The 22,594-nt window shown below is 37.4% G+C and overlaps 1 protein-coding gene and 1 long non-coding RNA gene across 3 annotated transcripts in view; one reads left to right on the forward strand and one right to left on the reverse strand.

The window, feature by feature from the left end:
* LOC116170578 overlaps positions 1-22,594 on the forward strand; it is an 85,873-nt gene that overhangs the window by 7,958 nt on the left and 55,321 nt on the right. The window lies entirely within an intron of this gene.
* LOC116170575 (chitin synthase chs-2) overlaps positions 1-22,594 on the reverse strand; it is a 50,765-nt gene that overhangs the window by 5,082 nt on the left and 23,089 nt on the right. For both annotated transcript variants that reach the window (XM_031487067.1, XM_031487066.1), the window contains exons 2-7: positions 10,480-10,578; positions 2,132-2,376; positions 1,789-2,082; positions 1,339-1,739; positions 494-1,295; positions 10-447 (exon numbers count right to left, since the gene is read on the reverse strand). In XM_031487067.1, coding sequence (XP_031342927.1) covers positions 10-447; positions 494-1,295; positions 1,339-1,739; positions 1,789-2,082; positions 2,132-2,376; positions 10,480-10,574 — 2,275 coding nt within the window. In that variant the 5' untranslated portion in view covers positions 10,575-10,578. The remainder of the gene's footprint in view (positions 1-9; positions 448-493; positions 1,296-1,338; positions 1,740-1,788; positions 2,083-2,131; positions 2,377-10,479; positions 10,579-22,594) is intronic.

Consider the following 22,594-nt stretch of genomic DNA (forward strand, 5'->3'; position numbering starts at 1 on the left):
TTCGCTTACCTAAGTTTTTGTTTTTCTTCATTAAATCGATTAGAAGATTCACGGCGTGTGGTTGAAAATCAATATCCCCGTCCAACGTTAGCAAATAAGTATTTTCGGCAATTACGGCTTTTCGATCAACGGAGATGGGCAACTCCATCAACCGGTGCCCTAGTAAGTAGTACATGTACATCACCTGCGACCATCGCTTTCTGTGCCTGATCTTCATTTTGTCTTTTAGATGGGCGATCATCTTCGTCTTTCCAGGTAGCGTCCAGATTAACCTTCCCCCGTAGGGCGTTGGTAATTTTTTAGGCGGTCTTACTCGCATGTGCGTCTGATGTATGTCCGAAGCCGCCTCGTCGATTGTACCGACGAGTAGTTTCACGAATCTGTTCACCTGGGTATCGTTGTCGTCGTGGTCGGAGATTTCGAAAGCGTCATCGAAGAATATGTGCGCTGAAAACCAAGAGTTAGTCGTATTGGCATCGGGCAAGTGACCTACTTTCAAATTCGTAATAGTCAGGATCGACGATCCGTAGATATTTTTGAGCGACGCGTCTTGCTGATTGATCTTCGTCCAGTCGTAAGATTGACTTCAAGAATTCCATCATTTCCTCTTTGTTTTCGTGCCACATGGTGGCGCACGCGTAAATTCTGGTGATGTGATCGGAGTTCTTTATCGTCTTTGGCGTGGATCCGTCTGTGTGATTCGAAATCGTTTCGTAATACTCGTCGCCTTTCTCTTTTTGAATCTCGTCGAGTTCTTCCGTTTTTACATTCGCTTGATCGTCACGTTGTCTGTTCAGCGCCATGCTCTGGTCGATTAGTAAACCGTCGTACATCGGAAGCACGAACAGCTTCTCGGTTCTTGCCAAACGTTCGCATTTTGGTGTCCAGATATGTAGTGTAATCCAAGTTTGGGAGAGGAGCCAAAGCAGCCAAACCCACGCGTGTTGTTGCGCGATGAAATCGTTGAGAAAATATGCGGGTGGTGTTGAAAAGAATAGATACGAGGGAATTGTATCTGTAAAGAAGCAAGGGTCTCCCTCCCTGAGTCCACAGGCTGCTATTAACAGCGATATGCACACGGGAATTGTAAGATTGATGGGGAACGCGTACGAAAACCCTTGTATCATAATTTTGCAAGCAAATTTTCCGAAAATGTAACAAAAGTACGATGAGACTATGCTGATGAGTAACACGTAGATCGCGGTAGCACTATCGGAAGATATCACAGTGTCGTCTCCTGTTGGTATTATATCGGCCACGTCAGCCAATGATGTACCCCCAACAGTTTGTTTAATCTAAAACACGTGTGAATAATTAATCATTTATCTTCGGCGTTACCTCTAATATTGTGATGGGATGTGAGCTGAACCCAGATGAAAAATCGGTGAAAAAGAATCCCACTTCTCCTTCCTTGATAAGGGTAATAATTATTACGGAAAGGAAGAAACACAGACACTTCCATATCGATATAAATATGTGAGTGAAGTAGCGGGTGGCCGACATTTGCTGCTTAATTTTTCCCAGTTTTTTTATGAAAGGAATAGGCGAGTTTGCGCAGATGTAGTTTTCCCACCAACCGAGCGACACCAACAGTATGGTAAGAGGCGTGAGCCATAGATTCGGCTTTTTTTCCACGATAAGCCAAATTACAAATCCAGTAGCTTGAGCGGCGATCGCTAAGAGATCGATGATAACTTTCAAGAAGCATTTCGACTCCTTGCTGTTTCTAGAGAGGAGTCCTAAAATTTCACAATCTTACCGTATGAATGCAAAGTCTAGACCACTTACCTAACACTCCCGGCACAAAGCACAGGCAATTCGTAAGCATCGCCCCTTTTATAACATCTAAATCTGGCAGTATGATAAAGACTAGCAAAGCAATACCGATCGTATGAGCAGTCTCAGCTAGAAACACTATTAAAAAGTGCGCGAAGTGTGGCTTTCTCCACGACTTGAAGAAGCACATCCTCACCGAGCGGAAGAGTGCCCCCATTTCGGGTACCCAAAAAGCGAACAGTAAACACCACATCCACGCAACCCGTTCATTTCGTGGTAGTTTTACTATAAATTCTTTGTCTCTACCTGCAATAAGCGTTATTCTTACAGTGTTCGTAGAAAAAGGAACACGTACCTAATTCCCTATTACAATACGGCATTATTCTATCATCTTTTAATTGTGAAGTCATGAAAAGTAACGTTCCTTTCGATATCACACCTGATGCTAATACTATTGCAAAAGTTACTAAATACGCTACTACTTTGAGTATTTTTACAGTAATGTCTAGACACTTTTGATTTGCCATAGATCCAGAATCCACCTTTGCCGGTGGATCTCGAAAGACGTCCCATCCTTTCGTTTCTTGTACGGTTCGTGTGCTGAAATAAAAATAATCGATTAGATAAGGAGCAGATGACCATGTAATTTTTGGGCATAATAAATTTGTATACGGTACTGGTATCTTTAAGTGGACGTGAACTGATGAGGCTGGATTTTGGTTTGGGTGGTTCAGGTGCAATAAACCATCAGACAATGGAGTGGAGATAATCTTCGCGTATATTGCACTGCGAAGGGCGACCTATGCGATGTTTCAAGGTCGTTCGTATTTAAATGTATCTTAGGTCAGTGGACTCAATCCGGATTTTGATGTAACTTTATACGCCCACTTGTCACACAAAGGACGAAGACGCTCGCGAACCTATTTATAAACTTTTCGTAGATTTTAGTATTCACTTTTCATAACGGATTTTTATTAGTAAGTTGTAAAGTCATCGTGGTTAAAAAAAGGCGAGGATGATCAAATAACTCATGCAAAAAACGATTGTGTATTCTATCCCTTCAGTTAAATGGTATGCATTTAAATGTGTTTACAAACACAGCTTTGGTTCTTGATAAAATTTCTGGTAGGATTCAGTGATGGAAAAGAAATTTCAATTCGAACTCGATAAGACATTTTAAAAAAATCAATGCTGTTTCGCCGTGTATGTAATTTGGAGTGCATTTGTTGTTTTAAAATGAAATAGTCATTTGAAGACCTTAAGAATCCATAATTTAGAAATGTTTCTAAATTATTTGGTCTTAGTAAATCATTGTTTAATAATTATCCTCAAATGGGAACCTCGGTTTATTGTTAGTAACCGCTCAATAAGTTATCCGGGAATTTTAGAAAACGGCATACACGGTTCCTTTTTTTGTGCTATTAACGCATTTAGAAACTGATCTTCCGCGCTAAAAATCATTATTGCAAAATCCACGGGTGTAACAAAACAGTAAAAATACATAGGACATAAGAAATATTGTCAAGTTAATCAGTTGATGGAATACTTTTATCTGTTCGGAAAAATGCACATTAACCAAACTGCCGTTGTGCTTACTTTAGAATGTGAAATTATTTGGGGAAATGTTAAATATGCGAGGAAATGAAGTGCATTGAGATAAGCAATGAGTGTAAAACCAGATAAAAGTCGAAATGCCACAGTGTTTCCATGTATAAAGTTCTCGTTGGGTCCGTTTCGGTTTTTTAATTCGTCGAGTGCATAAGTAAAAATTAGGTGGGAGAGGAGGATTCTTCGCAAAAGCTTTAGAAGCGAAGCTATGTGAATTGATAGCGGAATTTTGAAATGACGTAATGATTGATTTGCGATTAAAGGTTCGAGACCAAGCCGTTAAGAAAGAAACATCAACCGCGTGACATTAACAGTTAATTACCGAATTATGAGGGAAAACTGTCGCCATTTTAGGGTCGTGGGTGCTTTACAATTTATTGTGAATTCTCAATACAAGCAAAACCTATAATCAGTGGCGTATTTATGCGAGAGAACTTTGTTGCGTTTCTTAATGCGTAAGCGAATATTTTCGTTTCGTTCCATTATTGGAGCTGCCTGATCGCGTTTATATGAATTGTTACAATGAAAGCGTCATAGTCAAAGTACAGCACGTTTCAGTGCGCTATATAGTGGCTAGTTGCTATAAAAACAAGCTTATTAACCAAAATTGTGTACCTCTCTTGTGCATACGAGGGTTCTAAATAAAGCTGTAACTGGTAAAAAGTTAGAGACAATTAATTCGTGCCTTGGCGGGCAGAACATTGGTAGATTATTCTAGTAAATAAACAAAAACTCTTAAATTTTGAAAAACCTGAAGCCCAGTTTGTTCCTGATTTGGAGTAGTCGGTCGTCTTAATATTCACTTTCAACGAGCAGTTAAATCTACCAGGCGATACAATAGATCCAATTGTATTGCACAAGACGTTTTACCACCCAATTTTCTGAATTTCAAAAGCAGAGAACTGTCAATAGGAGAATATTTCAATAAATGTAATGTAATTTTGCAGTGTATAATATTCCTGAAGAGGTTGACCCACGGGAGTATATTCCGTGAGCAGATTTGTATTTTTTATGATGTAGTTCAATGATACCATTCTTTTGTGTGAATTAAAATTTATTTAGCATCCAATACAAATAAGTTAAGGCATTAGTATCCTTATAAACAAGAAACTTAGCATTGCGCAGTCTGCGCATGCGTACACTTGATGTTTAAAATATGCGATATGTTTGCCTTTACTAGAAGAATGTTGTGTTCAAATTTCAAACAATATCTATAAATAAGAAAGTTGACATTGCATAGTCTGTCCTATACCGCCACAAGTCAAGTTAAATAATTTATAATTGGGGTGGCCCAAAGTGGTAAGAAAACATTCCAAAGATGAATAGAAGGGTCGACTAATCAACATGTTTTTACTTTAATGACTAAACACGTTGACGCTCAAAATCTCGAAAGAAATCGTCGCACCAAAATCGCGTTGTTCCAAAGTAACCCCGGTGCGTTGAAACGCCGGGTGTTGAACCGGTGATGCAAAAATAGCGAGCCCGAAACAACCCTTTCTGTTTCTACATGAACCCATCGCAAGAACCAGATGGACGAACGGAATTCACGCTGCCTGTTTCTTTTAGTACGACTCTCACAAAAAAACGCGGAAGCAACTTTGTGCACACATTATCTGCCCATTTCTCAAACTACTTTTTACTGACAACGGCATTTGTCTCCATTCAACATTCAATAAGAGAAACTTTTTGCGACAAAATATATCAAGCAGGTAAAATGAGCCATGTTTTTCAATGATGTTAATAAAGACAGTTTTTACGTATCAATTTGTTTAAGAAAATGCTTAGAGGTAAACCAACAACGCACAAAAGAAACTTAACAACAAACTAATTGGGACCCAGTTTTTATGTGAACAAACTAATTAAAAATAGGCTAAATCACAATAAATCTGAATAATTCGTCACATATTAATATTAGTACTTATTGGTATCATCATCTTGAACACGAGCAAAAAAAAACCACTACTAATGCCGCGAAAGGATTTGACTGTAATATTTTAACATTGAAATAGCATTATTATGTAAATAGTATCATTAACAATGTCTAAACAAAAATAAAGTTGGTTTCATGAATTTTTCCACAATGGTTACCCTTACTTTTACTTTTAAAGATATACTTGAATGCAATATGCAAAGAACCCCCATAGTTCTTCATCTTTTTTTATTATGAGAGTCTTTGTAGCGACTGAGAGCAATTTTGCTGGTAGTTATAGTTATAGTTTAATTTACATTATTGGTTGATTAACGCAACCGTTATTAAAATTATCATATTTTCATTTTCATAAATTGTAATTGCAGACATCATCAATGACGTAGGTTCTCAGGTAGGTTCTCCTATGTCATCTATTATGAGCACTGTTTTACTCATAGGAATGATAGGGCAACCTTACAGTAATCGGTTTCATGATTGACATGTTTCCAGAATATTTTATGTTAGTCACTGGAGACACGCAACACAAGTTTTCTGGGGGTGAATTTACTTGTTAACGGCAATGGCTCCATGGCTTCTCCATCGAGAAAGTCGTATACACCCAATTTTGGCCTTTAAAGATAAATCAAATCTAGGAAGAAAATTGGTCCAAAACGTGAATTCCGAATAAGCAGAGTATCACCAAAATAAATAAACCATACAAAAAGGAAACCGGTTAAGTAACGGTTTTGAAACAAAGAAAACAAGTATAGAAAGGCAGATTTATAGCAATCTGTTTGAAATGTCTCGTAAATGCACAAAAATGTTAAATTGATTATTTATTATAATATTATTTCGCATAATTTTGCAAGCATTGGTATCCTTATACGCGTCCGTTGCCATAATAAAAGATGAGCTGCCAAATATATATTTTATTGCGAAAATATCCCAAACGATTTCGTATTTTCTTGAAGATGAGACATTCTGATTCCTTAGAAATTAGACAATCATCGTTAAAAATCTCCCTTTTGGTTTGAGAAGACAAACATATTCTTAGGAAATTTTTTAACCGTAACCCCAAAATGACCCATTAATTGTGTGCGGTTCAGCTACTAAAACTAGGCCACTCCACCAGTCCAGAGAAACTTTTTAATGGAAAACCAAACAATAATTTTGGTACGGTACCATCAGGCTATCTACTTTAGTATAGGTATCAATAAGAAGCATCTAAACAGCTACATTCTCTACTTTCCAAAAACAATGGCAGTATTACCTTTGAATCTAATTTTATATTAAAAGGTCATTTTTTGAGCAATTCTAAAAAATTTCAGCTAAAATTTGTTTACATAAAAAGTTTCGATAGATATTGGATTGGACTGTATTGAGTCATAGAGGTTCAAGGTTATAAGAACTACCGAAGGTTCTCAGCTGGATATAACATTTTCTTGGAATAATTCCACTCTCTGACGCTCCATTAAATGGTGAACAGTGGTGAACGTTGATACTCTTGCCTCTTGCTCCCCATAATGCAGCTCATAACATTTTTAATGATCTTCCATGAATGATACATCATTGGAAAGCTCTGTTTTACTCCCGGCATTATAGGATCATATTCTTAAAAATAGGTAATAAGTAAAAAATTATTAACAAGGCAATGAATTCTTTTTGGGAGACAAAAAATTGATAGTGAAATAGAGGCCCTCGTCACAAAAATATACAATTGGCCCGTTGAGTTGCGACGTTGCTTTGGTTCGGTTTCGTTTTTTTTACTGGGCGCTACATATAGAGAATTATAGAGAGAAAAGAGGGAGTTTTACCTTAACTTCGATCGCAATAGCGTGCGAGTTCCCTATTCAATTTTACGATCGCGCGTTTTTAAAAGAGATCGCCACATACAACGAGCAATGGAGGATATAAATGGGCCGTGCAAATTTTTATGAGTCGCGGATCAATTATAAAGCGTCTGTGGGTCTAGTTAAACTCTTGTATAAAATACATAACTCAGTTCTTGTGTTATTAAAATTCCGAAAAAGACAATTCTAAAGTCCATTTTACACATTTTACACAAATACATAGCGAGACAATTCATGAGTGCAGTGTAAAATTGCGTTGCTTTCTTAATATATTAATACAATTCTGCCAGCCAAACTGCATTTGAATACGGTCGGGATAAGTAAATAGTCATCCACAAATTTCCATACTATGTGAGGCAATTTTGTATCAGAGCGTGCCTCAAAGGTCTAACTGTATCACCACAAAAGCGATCCAGTTTTCAATGTTTCTTTAAGGGGGCCTTTTCAAGGTACCATTAATTGTAACCTAAAAAACACCGATTCCAGCGAAATCTGTAAAATCAATATTTTACATAAGAAAAAATTTAATGGAGAATGGAATTGGATCGATTTTACTTTTGGTCCAGTCAATGAACTTGTTCAAAGTGCTTAGGTAGTGAACATAGGTCCTGCTGCCTAGGTGGCGAGGGGCGGGGGGGGGGGAGGTCCATCTTTGAGTTATCCGCTTGTATATTGAAAACGGTTCATTATAGGGGAAACTATTCTTATATTAAATGAAAGTTTATTAAATTATATACAATTTATTTATTTTGGGATTCATATTTACTCGTATTCGGTGTGCAGACAAACAAAGAGATAAAAGGCCAACATTTTGAAAAGTAAGAGATTAGAAAGCTAGCCGTGGGTAAAATAAATTTTAATAGAACATTTTTTTATCAGTGCCGTAGAGGATACTTTTTATTTTGTACGTAACAGTTACAAACAATGAGTATGGAAGAAAGAATTGCAGAATTTTCACATGATCAATGCGATAAAATCAAGCACTGTAGAGGTTTTTAATGAACTTCATTCACAAAAAATATTGGCCACAAAAGAAGGTACATACAAGAGGGCAAAAACACAAGTACTGGACGGAGTTGCAATTAACTAGCAAGTCTGCAACAACCCACAATAAATTATCATTGTTGCAATGGAAATTCTTGGTTCTCTTGAGTCGATGTGTATCTCCTCGTAAAACTTTGCGAGATCTTGGCGATGATGTCCCTTATAGAAGGAATAGAACTTTGTGAAATGATTTAATATCGAATTTTAATCAATTGGTGATGAATGTATAGGGCACAGTCAATGGCCCGTATGAATAAAAGTAAGCAAATGCTTATACTTGCAAAATTCAAAGCAAATACTCGTAAGTGCTCCTTCTCACTGGGCGACTTAGCAGCGCTTCTAAGCAGAAGGACAGGACGCAGTACAGTGCTGCTAAACCATGCTAAACAGACCAGTATGAAGGGGCAGTTACGAGTATTTACTTTGAATTTTGCAAGTATAAGCATTTGCTTACTTTTATTCATACGGGCCAAAGTTTTGAAAAACAAAATTCTTAGACAGAGATTTATGAAAATGTTAAATATTGCTGTGTAAACAATGTTAGTCTGGGACATTTTGTTTGGATGAAGGCGTTTGGAATGAATTAGGGTGTTTTTGATAAACTTATTAATAACGCATCATCTTCTTCTTCTAGTAAGATATTTGCTAGTACACACGTAGCACTGTCATAAACTGCCGTTATCAGTAAAAAATAAACTTGTAACAAATATAGGAAACGAGCTCCTGGGTCACTGAAAATGTTATCAGTTCTTCCATAATACCGAACAGAATTGAAAAATTCGAAACCGTTCGCGAGAATCCATGTAAACAGATGGGCGGACGGACGAACGTAAATCGAAAATCATGAACTCGCTTTTAGAAGCTCATTAGCACGTTAATTTCGTTACCACAGCGTCTAATCGACACTAGATGGCCCACACTATAGCGACCAATCACACGCGTCGTCCAATCAATTTGACAATCGCTATTGATTACCTTTAGTGCTTGTCAAAATTCTATTGAAAACCTCAATGTATAGGTCTCCTTTTGAAGTGAGAAAATCTCGAGTCCTCGAAGATGGAGACAACCTTTGCATTAGAATGCGAAGGGCGTACTTTCAGATAAGTACTAGTTGGATTTTGACTTCAAACCCTATTTGAAGCTAGGTTTATGGGGTTGTATATCGGGGTAAAAAATTGCTGATATACGACTTTGAGGTTTCTTTGATAAGTGGAGCGTAAGTGGTAATTGATTATATAGTTCGCAGTATATAATCAATGCTTTAGTGCAAAAAACTGTTTCCCATTACTCTCCCGATTCATCCTTGTAAGGATTATCGCGACACTTTTTCATTAAATATACGAAAGTAGTCGTTACAAAACGTGCAACCGTAATAAAAATGTCAAGGCTGGCAAACCTCACTGCTGCTATAAGGATGCACGGATTAAAGACAATAAATGTCAAGCGGGTATGTGCATGCTAAACCAGAGACGTTTTTCAAAGTCTCTCCTTTGTTTTAACTTGTATATGCATATCTGGACATGAAAGTAATCCCCGTTATGCCAAGTCTCGTTTTTACTTTTTGCGCCTGAAAATGGCATTGACATTTTTGTGCTATCTAATTTTAGTTGTAGGTGAATAACGGGGAAATGGTTTCAATCGAAACCCGGAATGAATATTCGAGCATCCACTTATTTATTTACATAATAACCATTTTTTTACTTTATTAAATCATCCTAGTAAAAGTGGTTGACCATTAACTGATAACAAAAGCACTCTTGGAATGTTACTTTTTTTTACCGCGATCCAAGTCATCTGACATGGTCTCGTAAAAACCAAGTTACCACGTATGATGATCTGCTAGTCATCCAGTCAAATTGTATTTCGGTGGTCTCCATTTGTACGGTTTAGTAGATTTTCTCGAGTAGAATTTGGTTCGCAGTCGTTTACCTATTATTGAATTTTAATATATGCAAATGTTACCCATTTACGTATTAAGTTCCATTAGAAATATAATTAGAGCATTAACTAAAGGTCAAAATTTGAAAATAAAATCAGAAGATAATCTTTTGGAATAGTTACCAGGTCGCGTTGTTCGTTGCTCAATTTATAAATGTCACTACTCACCGAAGATGAGCTAAACCATAAATTTCCGCATCTACGTTTTAACATTTTAAAAGACAAACAAGAGATGATTTAATTACTGAAATTACAGGAATTGATTAATGTCTAGAAAACTGTCTTGAAACGATTGCATACAGAAGCTCAGAAATTAATTTAGGTTTTGGGATGAAACGAGAGATTAGAACGTACCTTCCTCCATAAATGTCTTGAGTTAAAGGAACGCTTTCGTCGTCTGAAAAATTGTCGTCGCTATCACTATTTCGAATTCCAGGTGTAGTGGCCATTGCTCTGAAAGACAAGAAAAATGCTTTTACTTTTCATTTCAATACATTTTAACAGACTGTAAACTTTCTCCTGTGATTCTCCTCAATTCAGAATATAAAAGTGGACGAATTTGTAATTTAAAAAATGGTGTGTTCCACCTGCACGCGGAGTTTGTAATTAAAATCAAATTCCTTGCAATTGGTGTGTCAGATTCGAAATTGAATTGTCAATCATGGCGAATATATCTGTTAGTGGAAGTGTTGCCAAGAGCAAGAATGGACACAACTCTAATGAAAGATTTTTTAATGATGGCCATAAGTGCACACTAATTGTAAGTTCTTGACCTTATTCTTTCTTGAACGATGCATTATTTGTTTGCATCTCGATTTCACCCACCCATTGATTGCATGCAGACGAAAGTGAGAATAATTTACTTTTCCTTGCATCCTTAAACCACGTCTAGTGGACAATTCTTTTACGGATTAGGGGACATCATACAGGTTTCCAGTTCTGTGTTCTAAAACATTTTTTGTTCGATGTCTTTCATAAGAAATCTGTGCTGGTATTTAACAGCACTAATTTTTGGTTCGCCACAAGTGAGAAATAATGCCGCAGCCTTTGCAGGTTTCGTTAACCGCCAACTTTTTCATTTGCTACTAAAAAATTTGATGTCACAATTTCAATGGAAAGTTATGATTACATTAAAGTAATTTCTTATTGCGCGTTTAAAAAAAAACTTAAATATCGCAGTTTATCCTGTGAAAAAAATCACAGTTTGATGCTGTGACACAATAGAGTGTTATTCGTGGGTTAATTCACGTACATTTTAAAGGAATTAACTGACAGGAATTTTAAAGAATTATTAGGAAAGAAAGGGATTATTTGAAAATCATGTTGTTATTGTTACTTTTCACACTTTTATACGCGCCTTCTACAATTTACTGTTTTGGGACGTGCATAAGACGAAAAGAACTATTTATTTCGGTATGGAAAATTTAAAGATTCTCAGGGTTCCCTTTCTATAACCAAATCCTTCGAAAATTTACTAAAAAAAACTCTTAATCAAAAAATGTACTCCGAGAAGATTGGCCTCAGAATCCTTTATAAAATTACCGATTACTAGATTTGCTGACCTTACTTTCTATCGGAATCCATTCTGTAGTACATTGCGGATGTTTGGGGCGGTGAAAGTATCCCAGATCCCTGGATGTAAATATGATGTATACTTGTTAATAATAATGGCTAGAAAAGAAGCTAGTAGGTACTCAATTTTATACAAATTTATTTATACAACCGAAATTGTAGTTCATGAAGAAGTTGCAGTCACCGAATGTGGATAATAAGAATAAAAAGTTCTAAGTACAATTTTTGTACTGTCAAATTTCAATGTAAGAAGTTACATAGAAATGTAGTGAGAAAATTAATTAGATTTCTAAGGTTTTCAGCACAGCAGGAAGTATAGCTTTGCACACTTATAATAAATAAAATGATGTTGATTTTAAATAACCAACAAAAGGCAAAGAAGCGTTATTTATTTCTTCTGAAAATGGTTGAGTTCGATTACTTATAGTTCCGGATAGCCACACGAGTGCTCTGTAGTAAACTTTAAAACAAAAACATAAGAGGTTTTTTTATATTCCAAGTGCCAAAAGAAGATTTGGGACCGTTTCTTGTTACATTTTTTAAATTCTAGTTAGAATTACTGATACCTTCTCAAGAGATCTGAAATAGAATCGAAAAAAAAGAGTGACACAAAGAGGAAAAAGTTTATGAAATCAACTATCTGTAATTAAAAGCAATACAATTCAAATCTTCATGAATCTAATAAAATGGAAGCAATATGTACTAATGCTAAAGTAATTTAAGGAGACTTTACGTGTTACCATGATGATATACAGGCTGTTTCACACAAACTGTTATCTAAAAGTATTGAGGCTGCCGTTGATAATTTAAGTCTAAAAATTTCCATACTAACATAGTTGTGCTTGTGCATGATCTATAGAAAGAAAATATTATCATGATCGTTTCATTTCCGGGTTTACCGGATGTGCTCTTTCTTATTTTAAATAGAACACCCTGTATCTTGTCGGATTTTTGAAATGTACATGAAAATTTACGTGATTTAATACCACACTTACCTACATCCAGCATGCAAGATCTCTCAAAATTTTTACCTTTCGAAAGTGTACAAAAATTAAGCATGTTTTATTCGAAAAAATCAACTTTTAAGGTTTGAAGTTATTAAAAATGACCAAAGGGGCGATCAAAATTTAACTCATTTTCATGTAGCGTCAAGTCACTATTGTTGGTTTTGGAAGACTTAGGTACTTTGATTGTTTTGTCCATCCACCTGTCTGTCCCTCGAGAACGAAAAGAGACAACAATCTCAAACTTTTGCCAATGGATTTCTACTAGTTCAAGGAGCATGAGGAATATGAGCCGGACTAAGAATCGTGTTTTCGAATGCGAGTAGTGTCAAAAATTCTCTACTGAAAATCGTATGCGTTTTTTTGTATCTTGTTGAAATCTAACTTACAGTTAAACGTCAAGAATTTTCAAAAATCTTGAATAGCTTTGTTGATAGGTATATAGTCGTCTTGCAAGTGTACATCCGAGGGATTTTAGATGATACACGCATGGGAGTCGTCTCATTCTCTTCGTTATAACATGGAGAATCAGTAGTTGGATGGTGAACAGTAGCCAGACTACAGATTAATTTTATACTTAAAAAACAAAATGTCTGCCGCTGTGTTGTACATCATGTTAATTTCGTAAAATACAACGTGATCTGTTACAAGAAGTATTCAGTATTAAATTCTACGGACATATGTGACGAGAGCGGAAAAACAGGTATAGAAGTGATTAACAGAGGTATTATGGCCATAAGCGGGGGTGCAGACGATCATTATATGACGAGAATAGACGAACTCGGAACAAATATACGCCAGCATGAGTGGGGACAATCAATAGCGGCACCCGGTGATTTTAATGCCGCTTCTACTGCGAGGGGCGCAGCCAAAACCTACAAGAGGGGCTACTAGATAGTAGTGATCAGCCTTACATAACTTGGGCATAGCGAAAAGGAGAAAACACCTACATTTTCTAGATTACCCTTCGTGGAACTCCTCAACCGAATGGGCAGGAGAGCCTGAACAACCATCGTTATGTGTATTGGCGGCTCACTAACGAAGGTGGAAAACACCCACGAACAGAGAACTAGGCTGGAATACTAACAAACTAGAAAAGGGAAACAGAAAACATCCAAAAGGGGAATATGCAATACATGCCCGTGAGGAAGTATAGAGTCAGAGGGGCGTACTAGTGGAATACCAAAATAGAAGAGCTCCGCAGAACGTATGTCGCAGAGGGGCATGGTTACTAGAGTGAGGAAGGTCAGAAGGCCTCTTGAAGATGCAATTGCTAATCTCAAGGAATCTAGACAACGTACCAAAAAGGCAATCAACGACAGCAAAAAGAAGTTCTGGCAAAGGCTGTGCGATAAGCTTGCAAAGGACGTTTGGGGTAGAGGATAGTGACGTGTAAATTCAATAAGAAAGGGTCGAATGATGCGGCTCTTCCACAAACTATTGACCAGCTCTTCCCCAAGCCCCAGAACCACTTGAGGGGGAAGAAAATGAATTTTAGGAAGTTACACATTGCGAGCTGCTAACCGCGGCACGGGAACTCCCGAGTAACAAGACGTCAGGGCCAGATAGTCCCGTCTATACAGTCATTAAATACGTAGCTATAAAAAAACAGAGATCTGGGTAAACCTGGTTAATGGATAATTGAAGCAAGGGCAGTACCCGGGAGTGTGGAAGCAGTGTAGGCTGGTAGTGATCACTAAGACCAAGGATATAGATATAGAAGCCGATAAGTCTTCTTGATTTCTCTCTGGAAAAAGCGAACGGAGGAACGCACAGAACAATGAGGATGTGTCTAATGGCATCACTCGATGTCAGGAATGCCTTCAATACCGTAGCGCACCGGGACATCATAACATTGATGGAAGCGATTGAGGTACGAACATTGCAAGGACGAATGGCGAAAGTACCCAAACCGGAGAGAGGAATCCACAAATTCAGACCAGACGCAAGGGTCCCACAGGGGGAGGGGGGGGGGGGTTCTCGACCCAACCTTATGGACAATCACATATAATGAGACAAAACGAACACAAGGAAATAGAGTTAACGATTGGAAACTTTTTTTGTTAGCATTAAGTAGTACGTTTAAATTAAAGATACGTTTCTACGACAATATGGACGCACAAAACAGCATAATAGAAGCACACTTCATTAAAAAAATTGAATTTGATGGAATATATACGGAAAAGGCAGTTGTCATCCGAACTATGTCATAAGTGAAGCATTAAATGAGCACATATTAATAGGGATTTTTTTGTTCCTAGTTTTGGTGAAACCAAGTTAATGAAAATACCAACAACGGCACTTTTAAATTTTTATAGTTTCTATAGTGAAACTCACTGTTCTCGCAGAGGAAAATTTAATACCTACTATTATAAGCTATAAATCGCGGGTACCATTAAATTTAGAATTTAGCTCTTGAGCATCGTGTCCGTCTGTTTTTTAATATTAAATAACGCTGATTTTGTATTTGCTCTCTAACGCTTGATTAGTGTTGACTCACTCATTACCGGAAATTTGATTTTTGTTACAAATTAGAATGGTAGCTAATAGCTGAATGCTGTTGGTGATTAGTCCAAGGCCATCAGTCCATTCGCTGAGATCTTATAAGAAATTAGTACCAAAAACCAGCTTCGGAGGAAAATTTGCTCGTAAACGCTTGTCCTCCAAACGTATACTCCCTATAAGATTCACTTCCAAGTAAAATTTGCGGCCACAGAAATGTACTCACCCTTCATTAATATTTCTTCAAAAATATCCTACAGATTAACTCAGCCCAAATGGAAATTGCCCTCAAAGTCTGTTATATGCTCAAATTTTTTTTTATATTTCGATCAATAAAAAATAAATATCAACGCAGTTCCAGTTCACAAAAACAATCAGATAGAAAAAGGTCCGTAGTGGAGGTATTGAAGGTAAGAGAAGGAGAAATTGCATGAGAGCAATAGCGGATCACTCTGTAATTGGGCGCAAGCCTGTTGAGGGCCCAGAACAAGAGAGGGATAATAAATAAATACATCGAAATGTCGGCATCTTTATGAGGTAGATTGCTAATTGGCTACATGTCACAGACCACAAGAGATTATTGATGACAAACTCTTCAGCATAATCTCAGTGACCCAATAATTAGTTTCATACATTCTAAGGTAAACAAACTACTAAATAACAGAATGATACCGACAAACATTACTAAACTACAAGATATAACCATTAATTACCGTGAGTTCATGTCTAACCCTTTAGCTAACGATTGCTAGATTAATTACCCGAAAAAACGCACGCCAGCATTATGCAAACTACCAGCAAATTTACTCGAAACGGAACCACGAAGAACACCAAGGCTGCTTGTGTGTACTGTATAACAGTGAAAGGTCAATTTTTTCATGTCTAACCCTTTAGCTAACGATTGCTAGATTAATTACCCGAAAAAACGCACGCCAGCATTATGCAAACTACCAGCAAATTTACTCGAAACGGAACCACGAAGAACACCAAGGCTGCTTGTGTGTACTGTATAACAGTGAAAGGTCAATTTCTGCTTCGAATTACTTTTACAAATACCAATGAGGTATAAGTCATAATGTGAAGTTAACTAAGAATAACATGCAAGGTCGTCTAATAGTGAAGGCGGAGACCAGTTTTTTTAACAGTTAACTGAGACTAACAATATTTTATAAGCGTGCCAATAATTTTTATTGTAACGCATGGGTGCGGCGTCGGTCTTGATCAATTTTGCTTCTGTTGTCCCCATTCAGAAGGAGCCAGTTTTTGTTTTAGACAGTCGCGAACCAGCCTTGATCGGCGTGTAAAAATTTAGATAACGGAAATGTTGATGGCCTTGCCTTTCATTATTATAACAACAATAATGCAATTTTTACGAGGAGTGGTCGCCATTATACTGTTAAAAATGAAATAAAACCCAACTGGTCTGCCTTTATTGCCTATTTAATGCACCTACAAAAGGTTAATGGTAAAATCAATTCTTATGTCCGAGTGATAGTCCATTTGTAGGAAATGAAAATCGAAATGCACCAAGGAGCACGCTATGTTCGAATTCTTGAGTCAAGGCGATCAAGATCATACCCTATTGTTTAAGGTGTGGAGTAATAGTCGAAGGAAAAGTGATCCGTTCTTGATTACCTCCGCTGCACATTGTGGCAGCTGGTTGAGGGTATTATTCTTCAAAAACCACAATCATCATTATGTATACAATAGGGCGTGTCACGGATAATCGACCAATTAAGTTTAATCAAAGAAAATTTCAAATGAATTTGAAAATTAAAATGATTTTTTTGTATGCGCGCCTTAATTATTTCCCAATTAAGATTCACGCCAAATAACATGTGAGGAAATACAAGTCGCAATTAGTTATGCAGTCCACGTTAATAATTACCTATTTCCTGGAAATTTCAGAAGTCCCATTATTTAAACAATACAAAACCAGTAGCCATCCTTACAAGGAATTTCCGGTCTGCTATTGTAAATTTGAGTAGACACCGCAATAACCATACTTTTTTTAAGTTTCCCACTTATCAAGCTCATCAAGCAAATTTATTTTCTGTCTGTAGTTGCAGGTAGTTTTATTTCGCGTTGTGCGGTATGTCGTCTCGATTTTTTATGGAATGTGCCACACCGGAATTTTTGGTTCTATATTATCCGCAATTATCCGGTATAAATTATAACCTTTTCATTACTAAGTAGATGCTCTTGACACAAACTTTGTCATTTTGTATTCTCTTTGTCTAGACAACATCTTTCACTATTGATATGTTTTTGCCTATGCTTTTGCTTCATTCGCTTTATTATTTATTTAGGTATTACTTTATTTTATGCCATACCTGGACATTTTGGACCTGCACCTGTAAATCAACGGAAATATTGCCACAGCAACTCTGAGATTGGCAAATGACAGTAAGATGAACCACCAAATCATGGTGGAACAGCTGACACCGAGGACTGCACGGCCAAGGGAGAGCCTGGTCGTTAGTCAGCGATCTGTGGGTATCGGGCGCTCTCAGTTTCAAGTAGCCTTCTGGTGACACGGGCAAACTACCAGTAACCGTTTAAAAGCCCAATACTCATAGGACCATCATATCCGAGTTAAATACAAAAACCACTCAAGCTGTAGCGGAGGAGTCGCTACCTCCAACCACCCACTGATCAAGGCTTGTCCATCCCTCTCTCCGAAGGAACACCTGAGGACTCGGCAGCCTCGTAGGAGACACGTGAACTAAACCAAGCTGTGGAGGGCATTCAATTAAAACCTACCCCACAAGGAAAGCTTTTTGGAGCCGCTCGTAAGCGGTTCAAAAAACTAATAGCTGCTCGCCATAACGCAAACAAGACTACCGTCATGGATGCAAAGTCAAACAAGACCCAACGAAAACCTGAGAAGGGCCAACAAGCTCAAGGCAAGAAGAGCAGGGACAGGGCAGTTCTGTTCTCACATGGGAGCGCAGATTATGCCCTCAAAAAACCCCGTCCCATCTCAACTTCTCATGCCAAGGGAGAAAACATTCCCGGACAGACCCTAATTTGGATACCATCCCCGATGACAAGTTAGAATGACCAAGAAACCAACATCATCGAAGCGATATTTGATGGCGAAGAAGAGGTAAAGCCCCGTTTCTACGATTCGGTTGCCAAGCAAGGCTGGCTAATTGCTCACCGGTAGGGACGTGAAGGCGGTCCAGTGGTTGAAAAACCACGTCGCAACCGCCAAATCATGAAAGGGAGCTCAACTTGGACTTCAAGAGGAAAAGGATCTCCCAAAGCTTCTTGTGTTTATGGTCGACCGACCACATTTTAAAATGGTTACACAACCAAAATGCAGGCATTAACGGCCTGGAACGAAACCAACAGTAACGTGGTCGAAAACACCACCGCAGTAATAGTCTTCTCGGTCTACAATACGTCGGCTTTCAAGCTCAGGCCAGTTCTGTTTACTCGCAGACAGAGAAAGGCCGGACAAAAAACCAAGACCAAACCCACTAAGGAGGCTCGGCCCTTAAATCCCAAAGAAGCCTCTGGTAGAACACTCAAAACAGAACACACCAAGGTGACTCCAATGGAAGTCGGCGAAAGCTAAACTCAGGCTCAACCAAAACCAAGGCTTTGTGCTAAAATGAAAGACAGCAGCAGGGTCAGGAAAAGAGTGCGCTATGGCATTGGGTCGCAAGACATTAGAACGCAGACATTGGGACGCGCACATTGAGACACGGACCTTAGAGCCAACATTAATTGTAACCAGGAATAGGAAAGACGTCCTGGATATTACCTTTGCCTCCTTCTGTCTAGCAGAGTGTGTTGGAATGTTTGGTGTTTGACGAGTCCTCCCGAGCAGACCTCAGGCAAATCTGCTATAGCACAGTACAGGAACTAACCGAACATTCATACCGAGATCCTGGTGCATCAAGTTGACCTAGAACGATTTGTCACACTGCTCACTGATGCCCTTCTCTCCTCGTTTGAGGAGAGTTGTCCCCTGAAGCGGGCTAAGACACACAGAAACATTCCCTGGTGGAATAATGAGCTAGGAAAGCTCAGGCAAAGAGTAATCGTGCTCGGAGTAGGACTGGTGCACCAAAAATAGATTAAAGAGTCAAAGTGCGTAGGCGTGATATAACCCAACCCAGGGGAAAAAATTATGTGAAGATTACGATCTTAATTCATTTATTAGTTTTTTACATTAAAGTAAGGAAAATGACACATTACTGACCCCAAGCCCAAAGGGGCCTCGTACTTCAATTTCCGAGTCAAGTATTGGCATTTAAATGACGAATATAAATCATTGTAAACCTTCTGACAATCCTGAATTTAATTTAGACGTCAAAAATGGCAAGTTTATGTTCTGCCGTCCCGGTCGTTTCTATAGAAACAGCATTATCTCTGTTATGAATGTCAGTTTATATCGTGCTGCGCGTCCTATTTGAAATAAGAGTGACATGTCATTAGAATGCATATAATAATCTGTTTTAATTTATCTACCCTTGCGGTTACAGTGATAACTTTATCTACCCTCAGGGTTAAAGAGCGACTAATTAGACCACTCATTCAAACCTATTAAAATGTCCATTTAACATCCGGTATAAAATAAGATATAAAATTTCAATTTGCATATAGAACTTTGTGTCAGTGATGACAGGGGCCAGACATTACCCATGTGACAGGCGGTAGGAAAAGTAGTCAGGAAAAGTGTTACTGCCACTGTCATGGAAACTAACATTTTTTATTACTATTCCTCTTCTATTCTTTCTAAGAAATAGGAATGCTGTTATTATTAATTTCGCGATGTTTTCTGTGAAATGACTAATCCAAAACATATTTATGGTGTAATATAATATTGGAAATGACGGTCATTAACGAAATATGCACGAGAAAATGTTAAACCAGAAACAGTTAGAAATACCCATCACCAGTATGAACGTCATAACAAAGTAACATTTTAAAGAGGATCCATTGTGATGGATTGCCATTCAAAGACCTGCTATTTTTAATAAGCAGCAACTAATATTAGCTTCTATTATGTCATTGATTTCGTAATCCTAATTTCATGAATACCGAACAACTGCTTTGCACCTTTTCAATGATATTTCTTTTTGTGTTAACGGCGACCCCCTACGAGTTGATTTGTCAGTTAATTAACATTTTTCGATTCGAGACCAACTTATATACCTATACAGAAATTTATGTACTCGGCATAACCTGTAATTGCGCTAACAAGTTTTAGTATTATAATTGCGTTCATGCTACAAATACTGTCGATGAAGTCAGCATGCAAAATATCGCGTTTCCTACTGTTCTGCTTTTAGGTTCAATGTATCGAAACCGGGTTTCTTTGGGATTAGGACGATTATGTTTATTGTTCAATATTTCACATCGTAAAACTGTAAAGCAATGGTGAGGCCAATTTAAATGAAACCCACGATATGACTTAAAAAGGAATTAGATATGTCTAAATTTATGATGTGCGCTGGTCTAACCTTGGTAATGTATTTAGAAATGGCAATATCCTTTCCGGTTTTCTTGCCCATTATTCATAGTGGTAAAATGTAAAATACCCACCCAAGTTTGAGGTTTTTTGTTCTTCATTGAATGTGCACAATCATGGTTTTTTGTGACGTTTTCCGGGATCGCTTTCAAAGTTGTCCTTAAATAAAAAAAAGATAAAGTGTGCTCATTCAAGAAATTGGAAATCCTACAAGACTTTGGATTAAAGTAAACACTATTTATGATGCCTGAGGGGACTGCCTAGTGAAATTTCTAATGTTTATGAGTAATAAAGGCTTGTTTATTACGTACTATTAAATTCTCATTAGTCATTACCTATTCAGAAATAATACAGTTACACCAAGTACGCTAAAAATCGCTACTGCGTTGATACTGCCAAATTTTCTTCATCCCTTTACAAACTGCACTAATTTTTTTTATTTTACTGCACAAATTTTCTGCCTTTTCCATTTTTTTGAAATTGTAAAGTGATCAAGGCGAGTTTCTCAACACAAAATTAAAGTCTTTATTGAGCTTTGTTAGTATCTGAGTTTAATTATGCTAGATGTGCATGTATTTATGTGACATGATGAAATTGGTTGGTATACCTCACAATGGGGTTGCTCGATCAGGAATGGTAAACATACGAAATCTCCCCACGCATCCAAAATTTAATGATAAAGTTGACAGGTAGTACTGATGAAAAGACACGACATGTTTCGGAACGCACCTCGTTCCATTATCAAGTGTTACATAAAATTTATCATTACATAAATGATAGCAAGAGGAAAAAATAGATTAGTTGCTAGACGTTAAGCTGTGGTCCGCTTTGGGGCCCCCCTTTTAATTTAAATTATGTTAAAAGGATTGTTTGTTGTCCTTCAGACACAACAACCTTAAAATGTTTGAAATTTAAATGTGTCGTCTTTAAATTTAATCTATTTTTTCCTCTTGCTATCACTTATGTAATGATAAATTTTATGTAACACTTGATAATGGAATGAGGTGCGTTCCGAAACATGTTGTGTCCTTTCATCAGTACTACCTATCAACTTTAATTGTCATTAAATTTTGGATGCGTGGGGAGATTTCGTGTGTTTACCATTCCTGTATTTATGTGAGTGATTTAGTGACCGTTTTCCATTGCACATAGCAAATATATATGTGTAAAAATAAACAATGAAAATATTTTTATTAACTGCAAGGTACCTTTAAAGAAAATTTTCCCCAACCCAACAATTGACGCTCCTGTCCGATCCCTGGCTGAGTGTGTTTCTTTGCTTCCGTAGCACCAACCCAGCTTTCGAAAACAATCGTTCAGAGGAACTCAAATTGGTATTTATATAGCCAAAAAGATAGAAATGTGTATTACAAATGATTGTTGCATATTCTTCTGTTTTCAAAATTTAAGTATACGGCATGGAGTAAAAAAGTTATCGGATCTAACCGCATTTTTTTAAATGTAACGCCCTGTATATTTTAATCGAAACAGGCGGTATATAAAATTCTCTTTTCAAAACTATAACATACTAGGGATGGTATTAAAGCAAGATTCAACAAATGAATTTTTTTCACCACTAGCGTCTGATGACATGATTATTAACGTTTTTTCCACTTGTAAAGTAGGCTTTCTCGGCAGTTGTTCAAAGTGGTCAATAATGTGGATATTATTAACTAGTAGTCAATAATGAGAACTGTCACGCTGTCACTTTTAGAAAACACAATCCCAAATTTTGCTCAACAAACATTTAGACAAGTTCTCTAAAATGAATAATTGCCACCATCCGCCATTTCCAGAGAAATTACATACCTAAAATTATCACATTTTGAAAAAATTCGAACGAAATTACTCTTTCAAAATATCAGAAATGACAGAACAAAATACGGCCTGCTTGCCTTTTACTTCC

Source organism: Photinus pyralis, unplaced genomic scaffold, assembly GCF_008802855.1.
Source record: "Photinus pyralis isolate 1611_PpyrPB1 unplaced genomic scaffold, Ppyr1.3 Ppyr1.4_LG5, whole genome shotgun sequence".
NCBI lineage: Eukaryota > Metazoa > Arthropoda > Insecta > Coleoptera > Lampyridae > Photinus > Photinus pyralis.